This window comes from Loa loa (assembly GCF_000183805.2).
Source record: "Loa loa unplaced genomic scaffold supercont3.148, whole genome shotgun sequence".
Classification (NCBI taxonomy): Eukaryota; Metazoa; Nematoda; class Chromadorea; order Rhabditida; family Onchocercidae; genus Loa; species Loa loa.
Genome location: NW_018108328.1, coordinates 129,077 through 137,973, shown reverse-complemented (window position 1 = coordinate 137,973; position 8,897 = coordinate 129,077). Strand labels below are relative to the sequence as shown.

The following is an 8,897-nucleotide window of genomic DNA, read 5'->3' as shown; positions in this document are numbered from 1 at the left end:
TATATATATATATATATATATATATATATATATATATATATATATATATATATATATATATATATATATATGTAATCCTTTCATAAAAAACAATAATTGAAATATTATAATGGATTCACCGAAATGTGAAGGACTAATTACATCATTATTCAATGTTGGAATGATGAATTAATGATAAAAGATCGATGGACTTTAACATTGAAAGATTTTAAATTAAGGCAAGGGAAGAGCCGTGGAAGATGACAGGCTTCTCCCGCGACTGCGCGAATAGAAAAAACTTGCTAGAGCACTGCATCTGGCTTGATGCCCAGGTCGGATGTAACATATCAAAAGTTGAAATATCGGTCCATAATCAATAGATCAGCATTTCTTGCTTGTTTTTGTATATTTATTTCCAACTAACTTTCATTCCTTTCTTCCCTCCATCGTTTTCTTAAGAATGATATCGTCATAACGATACCGTTTCCTCGGAAATCAATATGTAGACCATATTAAGCATGTTCCTTTCACATCTGCTAAAGAGTGTGACAATATTAATGAGCGACGAATGAGCTAATTATGATTATTTGGATTTATTTAAAGGCACGACAGATTTTATTGTTGCGTAATCGAATGATTTATCCCTTCATTTAGGGCCTTATTTTATCAGTGGACCTTCATTTTTATTGGATTAGTTTTTTTTCTTTTTTTGAGACTTTTAATAAAATTAAATAACTTATGATAGCATCCGCAAACTCAATTTGGGCAATTTTGCTACTGTTGTTCTCGTGTATATCATAATCAGAACACTCCTTTTTCTGGGTCAAGAAGTTCTCATAATTTTTTACTCAACAGCTTCCTCATTCCACTTTCATGCTTATCATAAATGACAGTACCGGTAAGCTTGTCGTTATCGCTAAGCCTACTCAGAGAGTGCAACTTTCAATTTCAGTTCTCACAGATGCGTCATTTCGTCTTGGCCTATTGTATTCTTAGTGTTAGAAAGTTTTAATTATCTTTTGCCGTCTTATTTTCTATAGTTGAATACAGTTCCTATGGCCATCACTGCATGCATCATATGGTTATTCTCGTAATATCACCGTTTGTAACGGTCACTATGAGCTGTTTGTGTAGTCTGTGGATTGATGGATTTGTTATGAGAGCTCAACTTTCTAATGCTTATTGTGAATTACCTTGAATCAATTGCACAGCAACTTTCACATTTGGAATGAGCCTAGATGGGAAGTTGGAAATATCATTATAAAGAATCAGTGGTTGATTAGGAGCTGTTGCTGGAACAGTATTCATTGGCGAACTCAAAAAAAAAAAAAAGTCTTTTTTTTAATTTCAAAAAATCTTTATTTGTCTTTCATTTCTTTGTCTCTTTCCATAAACAACTTTATCTTCATAATTTCAACCTTTCCTAAGACTTATTAAATTAAATTTAATAAAGTATTATAAACTCGAATTTGCAGTTAAAATCTAACATTACTGCGGCCACTGTTCTGGACGACTATACGATTTGTAAAGCGGACGGTTTCAGTCGTGCTTCATTGTTATGTGATGTTGATAATACGCTGGCTTTTCACACCCAGCAGAAGTTGATCTCGTTGCTTGATGACCTTCAGCGAAAGGTTAAGTGTAGCTGTGAAAGTGGATGCGAACGTGTGGATGGAAACAACAGGTTTCATTTGAGCTTATTTTAATTTTTTTGACAAGAAATATCTTCAAAAAAAACTGAAAAAAACTCATACATGAACCCTGAACCTCCGAAAGAAAAAAAAATCTCCGCAAAAAAAAATTCCGAATCTCCTAGTTTGATGAAATACTGGAAACAAGAACCTCTACATGGCATATTTTTTAACCATCATGATGTTATTCTCGGAAAGAAGAAAAACAGAATTCGTCAAGTTATCCTTTTCAGTGATTAGAAACTATCCGAAATATCCAGATTAGCTGACCGACATACTATAATATTTTCCTGATCTACTTCTTCAAATTGTATCCTGTATTCCTAAAAACTTTCCAGCCTTTCATATCCTCTCATCTCATTCTAATCAAGCTGGTAATTAAATATTATAATTAACTCTAAAGTTGATATATCTCAGTTACTTTCAGAAATCTCTCCCAATTCACTTTCTTTTTCAGTTTTACTACCTTCAACAATTTATTAGATTTTCTTTCAATATTAAAAGACGAAGTCATGCAATTCAGCCCCTATACTTATTTCGCAGAAATTCTAACACTGAATTTCCGTCCGTTACCCTAAAAGAATCCTTGTCTACTCCTCGTTAATAAAAAGAACTTTTAACTGATTTATATGCAAGGAACAAAACACATTTCATGTTATTACTTTTCAAATCTTAAAGCAATAAAAGGTTAAAATTGTTAAGGCAGAACTCTTTTGGATGCCTTTAAAAGTGTTACTTTAATTTTAAATCTTCCTTTTTATTTTTTAAGAATTTTCCTTTATATGTATTTCAGTTTGATTATTTATATTACGAGTTTTTAAGTGGAAACTTCTTAAATTCTCATGAATTGTATCGACATGGTATATTAATATCGACTACATGTGCTGCAATTGCATAACTCAAATCATTTGCACAATTTTGCACTCTGTGAAGAGAATGCTATTTTGTGTGTGATTTCATTTCATTAAGAAATCTGTCCGGAAGATTCAAAATTGCAAACGAACTTATGAAAGTTAAATTCCACCTGTAAGTGTTTTTATGTTTCGAGTGGATATCCTAGGTACATTGGTGTTCTTCTTGTTACAAATTCGACGAAAGTTGCTGATAGTGATGAGCCACTGAATGAGACCGCCAAGAAGATTTACTACGACGCACAGCTAGGCAATGTGCACTGCAACAATGGACTTCTCATCATCTATATTAAGGACAAAAAGCAGGTCACTATCGCCAGTCATTTTAGAATTGGTTTTTTATGAATATTTGAACATACGCTCCTTATCTGGGAAAAAAAATTACCCCCAAACTTTTAACTGATTAATAACCTATGACACTTTTCATGACACTTTTCTGTTAAGTAATAATAAGCATTCAGATAGATTTCCTTTTACGTTTAATTAGAAATTCAAATTTTATTTTCAATCTTCGCCAAATATTGCTTTAGTTAGCTTACCTATAAAGATATTTAAATTGTTGGAAATCATTGCGATTGATACTTGACTACATAATGCAATAGCACAGATAACTTTCTGGGAAAAAAAATTACCCCCAAACTTTTAACTGATTAATAACCTACTTAACATTTAGAGCATATAATTTTAGATATATAAATATTCTTGTCACCTAATTCTATCACACCATTTTATCACTGCATGATTGCTGATAACCATTGCACTTTATGTCGGATCATTATTCATGCATTTCCTTTATGAATCTAATCTAATCCATAATTTTTCTTTCCAGATCAAAAGATAATATAAGAGTTCTTTTCAGTTAGTGACATATCATGGTGATGGTTCTTATATTTTTCTAGATACGGAAGATCTGGTAAAACTGCACAGCCTGGCCATCAAAAGTAAGCTTTTCGAATATTTTCCTGGGATTTGGATCCAGTGTGATTCGTTTTAGTAATAATAGTCTATGTGCTTGGATCTTAAATTTCGCTACCAAATTTTGCTGCGAATTGGGTAAATTAATACTAAAGCTACGGGAAATGGCAAGAATTGGCTTGGAATCAACTGATTGGATTCCATTGTTATCGTTTGATTTCCATTGCATTGGATTATCGTTGATTAGTTCGCCACATTTATGGTTCTTCGGCTTTGACGTTCACGTTGATATTTATGTCCAAGATTTACCTGATATCCTTTATGGATACAAACGATAAATGATTAGAAGACGGAGAGAGATAAGAAAAGAAGAAAACTGACTTGCATCACTGACGGGTAGGCTCGTCTGTTTTCTTTAGGCATATAAGTAGACTATGAAGGACTATATATAAATAGATTATGAAGAAAATTCGATCGTCATGCTTTACAAAATCTCGGTATTAGCTGCTTATCTAATGTTGAAAATCTGTGCTACATTGACAACTCTTTACATGCGAGGAGTGATGCATCTGTCCGCCAGCAACTACTTTCTGTTTACGCCTGCTCCCTGCTCATATTCTTCCCCGATGATCATAGCGTGAGTCTTTGAAGCTAAAAATAATCTGTTCTTCTACTGAGTTGAAGTTTTCGCCGGATCGTATTTGTTTGCAACCGTTTAACTACCATTCACCATGCACCATCTATAGTATTACCGTCGCCTTCTATCCAACGTGTTTATTTGTCCGGCCAGTTTCATACTGTAAACACTAGCATTTAGTTGCTAGATCAAAAGCAATTTCAAAAGCGAAAATACGATCTTTCTTAAAACTTTGCAAGAATATTTGCGAGCGTTTGCGACCCTGCATACCTGCACATGTCATTTTACTGTAATGTGACTGTAAGCTGGATAGGATTTCATTATCATTTGATATTGGTTATTGGCTATGACCAAGAATGTTATTTATCGCAACAGTTCATGATTTCAGATAAGCCACTGGATGATGTTTTGGCATTGCAGTACCTGTTATCCAATTATAACAATGTACGGAAAGTGGAAACGCAACGAACCGAAACCTGGACGGTATGACTACTTTAACAACTTCAACATAATGATTATTTAAGTTATATAATTATGATAAAAAGAATTTTTACGGTGATTTTTTATTCCTTGTGATTTCGAAGACTTTCTAACCTATTTATTCACTTATGAATAACCTCTTCTATTTATTCACTTATGAATAACCTCTTCTCTTGCCACCTTTTATATTTGCTGCTCAAAGTCCTAGACCCAAAGTAGACATAAAAAATACTCCGTCATATTGGAATACCATCATTGCAATTTTTATTAACAGAATTGTACACTTCATAAAATGGCTGCCTTTGAAAGAACACCGTTGATAATTGCCCATAATTAAATAATTAATTTATTCATATACTTTCTTTATCTCTTAAATGATATTCTTAGCTGTTTAATTGCAATGCTGATATCACCATAGTGCTCTCTCAAAAGCTGTTCGTTATTATGCGGAAAATTTAATTTTAAGCAGTGGAATGTGTGTCGTTCAAATCAAAATTTTTTCTCACTCCTCTTGTGTTTACTAAATTAGAATGTTTTTCACATTCTATTATAGAATTTACTGCTTTCAAGCTAGTTTTCAATCAAAAAACAACAAAGAAGGAAATACTAACTCAGAATTGAAATGAAAACTTGTTCTTACGATTCGCAGAATTAGTGTGTAAAACCAGTAGTAATGAAGAGAGGGGGAATTGAAAAGGTAACCCGTTCAACGAATTCATTATTGAACCCGTTAGTCACTCCTTGAAGCCAACAATTTTTAACGTTTAATACGAATGTTCAAAGCGGGTATAAATGACCAGTGAAATGATGAATAAAGGATAGGTTGACCTTCATGATGGTGTATGTATCATGAAAAAAGAATGAACCATTCATTGGCATGATAAGATCTTCCTGGAACATTTTTTGCTTTTTTTATTTTTTTTGGGTTTGGGTAAAAAAATGAAGCACGTTCCTGCCCGTAACCTCATTTTCTAGTTTCTACAGAATTAAGTGTAAATTAAGTGAGCTAAAATATGTTTCAATCATTTAATTATCTTTGTAAATGAGTCATAAAAACAATCTATAAGACGTTGAAAAATTTGCTCAAAAGTTATGCTTGATCCACTATGCGCAATACACAACCATTTTAATCCTTTCAGCCAATTGTTGGACTGTTTTTGGCTCTTACCATTGTACTTTTAATCCTAGCAACATTGTTGACCTTATTCTTGGCACGGTTTTGTTGTTGCTGTGCAAGACGCATCAAGGATGAAGATGAAATATATCAGACAGATACGGTAGGAGGATCTAGAAAAGTACTGATTGCAACGTCTACACTTGAACGAATTTATGGAACGCCAGGAGATGCTGTTTACAGCACTCCATATTGTGGTAAATTTTCTATGCAAATATCACAGTAAATCAAAGTATAAAATCGATAAGTATAAATTTTAGTCGATAACAGTCATATCCTTATACAATAAAACAAATTATATTCTGCTGAAGTATTCAGATATTTCGGAAATATAGATAGAGATGGCGTTGCGAAGTACAATGAAGCAGTGATTTAAATAACAGCAATAATTATTTCCATGAATGAGTAAAATGTTGACAATAATGAGAACATTTGTAGGGACTCCAGTCTCACCGCCACATTTGCCTGGCTTAAGGGCAGAAATATACCCCGGGTCACTGCGAAGCTCATCCCAAACCGTTACACCAGCATCGATCAAAAAACATCGGATACGACCATTGCATTCCCCCACTTCACGCGGTGTATCTCCCACTGGTACATTGACCATAGGCCGACTCAACAATAGTATGGTTGACGATTCAACTCAGGTAGTATCGATTTTTTTGAATAAATTAAATTTCCCAGTAAAGTGATGAACAATATTGCTCATAGAAGTTTGGATTATCTCATGTGGGTTATACTGAACCCTTTCTCGGCTTTCAGAAGTAATCAAATTGATATATCGACTTTCAATTTATACATATCTAGACCACTGCGAAGGTATGTAATTAACTTAGCAGAAAGAAGTAGACCTCCATGAAATATGCTTGCAGACAAATGGTAATTCGTCATTAGATGATATATTGGAAGCAAAACGACTGGAGCCTCCGATTCAAGGAAGTACTTTGGTGAAGTCAGGTTTGATGTAGTTTCATAGACCATGGAAAATCCACTCCTTCGCAGTGAATCCACTTCCTCCACTCCATACCTGGTTTATATCTTTTAAACAAAGTGATCTACTCCAATCCTCTTTGTAGTGATTGATTCTAAGATAATTTAGTAAGAAATATCCCATTTAAATTATTGAAATTACTTTTACTATCTACGAAAATGTAAGTTTATGGGTAAAATATTATAGGCCAATATATAAACGAAGTCTTAGCAAGTTTAGGTGGTAACGTATTGTTGCCGCGAACAGCCGAAACTTCCAACAGTCAACGCTCTATTGGTTATACGGAATCAGATTTATCGTTCTTAGATCCAAGACGGAAACAAGAAGTGCAAACGCGTACCGACTTTATTTACTAACTTCTTTCTTATGTATTTACTCATTAAATTTACTGATATACAAGCAGGAATTTTTTTCTCAAACGAAGGTTTATTACCTTAATTGAAGTTTTCAGTTCGTTAACACTTTCGTAACTTTGTATTCTTGTATAATTTTGTGGATTTTTAAGCAACTGAACCGTGGAGCTATTTAATTTTCGGTCTTATTTTCCAAGAAATTGTGTACCATAAAGCTCGAAGAACTTATATTTATGAATTAAAAAATTGAATGCCTCTCTGAGATACTCTAACCCCCTCTGAATATTCTTCATCCAGGATAATCTTTTGAGTATATAATGGCTTCGGATGAAGTTTCATGATGTGTAGAGAAAGAGGCCTAACTGTTGAAGTGACACTATTTTACTTTTTAGCAACATCTTTCTTGATTCTGAAATGTTCGCAGAGAATTATTGCTCACATATGATATGCTTATGAGATTTAAATTGAAATTTTGCACGAATACGCTCCGTATATTGTAAAAATTATTGAACAGTTTTATATGTTTTCAAAATTATAATATGCAAATGTATCCTTTCAATTGTATAATCGCAAATAAATTTAAATTTCTACTAAAACACATTTTTATATTCATTCATCTTGGAATGTATGACGATGACGTGTTGCGCAACTGAATATACCACAAAGTCTATATAGTGCAGATGAACTTCAAAACTGATCCTAATGCAGCAGTCATATTAGCTTTTGGTGCTTGTTACTAGGTTTACCTGAATAGACTTCAAAAATGCTAGCAAAATTACATTGTTCTTTCGATTAGCATGCAAGAATATTTACATTAAATACAGATATACGAATTACTCATCGTAATCATAAATCCATTACTCACCGCAGCTTTAATCCAATTAATCTAATACCAAGTATCAAATTACGCGATACAATTTGGAGTAACGTAAGGAAAATGTTTTAGAATTAAGTACATTTAAAGATTCAACTTTCGTGCTACCGTAGTGTGCTGATGAGATCTAAATAGATTTGAAGACATCATACATTTTGTGATGCGAGTTAAATACTGTAGGAGTAATAAGGTTGAATAATTTATGCAAAAGTTAACGCAAAAACGAAGCACTACGATGAGATCGGTAACAATTTACACGAATTGCACTAAAATTAAAAATCGCAGTAAATACTATGAATAGATATATTCAATTTCAATTTTCCCTTTACTTTCTTTTCGATTTTATCACTGGAAATATTACACAAATACCAAATTCACATAGTAGACGAATTATACCATTAACAAGAAATTCTAATTCCAGGTCTCAGAATTCGTGAGTGTGTGTATGTCCTGTTCGACGAAATTCGATTTTAGTCTGGGAAGAAATAAAGACTGCCTAAGTTACTTCTTACTAAGTTACTTAAAAATATCTCTCAACTATCATAGTTTTCTTTACGGTTGTCTTACTCCGGCAATATACTGATTTGGTTCAGAGCAAACAATTTTTCTGAAAAAGTAGATTAGGATAAGTGTAAAAATGAACACTGGCACAACTAGGCAAACGGAGATAACCCATGTTCTTGTTGCATAACAGCATCTGTTTCTGAGGTCACCGCAGCAATAATAATAATAGGTTAATGAATTCTCTGCAAAAATATTCACATAACTTCTGCAAATATGACTTTGACTAAGTAATTCTAATAATCAGTGTTACGCAAACTAACAATGCATTGTACCATGCTTTAAGGTATTAAACGAAGAAAAAGTTAGGGTGATTAGACTTACTAGACAT

General features: G+C 33.1%; 1 protein-coding gene across 1 annotated transcript in view; it reads left to right on the top strand.

Moving 5' to 3' along the window:
* Positions 1-7,240, top strand: part of LOAG_03481 (hypothetical protein) — a 10,167-nt gene extending 2,927 nt beyond the window's left edge. Inside the window, exons 2-9 of the mRNA XM_020446332.1 lie at positions 1,455-1,663; positions 2,731-2,887; positions 3,441-3,522; positions 4,522-4,616; positions 5,753-5,984; positions 6,226-6,434; positions 6,660-6,739; positions 6,998-7,240. Coding sequence (XP_020303310.1) covers positions 1,455-1,663; positions 2,731-2,887; positions 3,441-3,522; positions 4,522-4,616; positions 5,753-5,984; positions 6,226-6,434; positions 6,660-6,739; positions 6,998-7,004 — 1,071 coding nt within the window. The 3' untranslated portion in view covers positions 7,005-7,240. The remainder of the gene's footprint in view (positions 1-1,454; positions 1,664-2,730; positions 2,888-3,440; positions 3,523-4,521; positions 4,617-5,752; positions 5,985-6,225; positions 6,435-6,659; positions 6,740-6,997) is intronic.
* Positions 7,241-8,897: the final 1,657 nt, after the last annotated feature.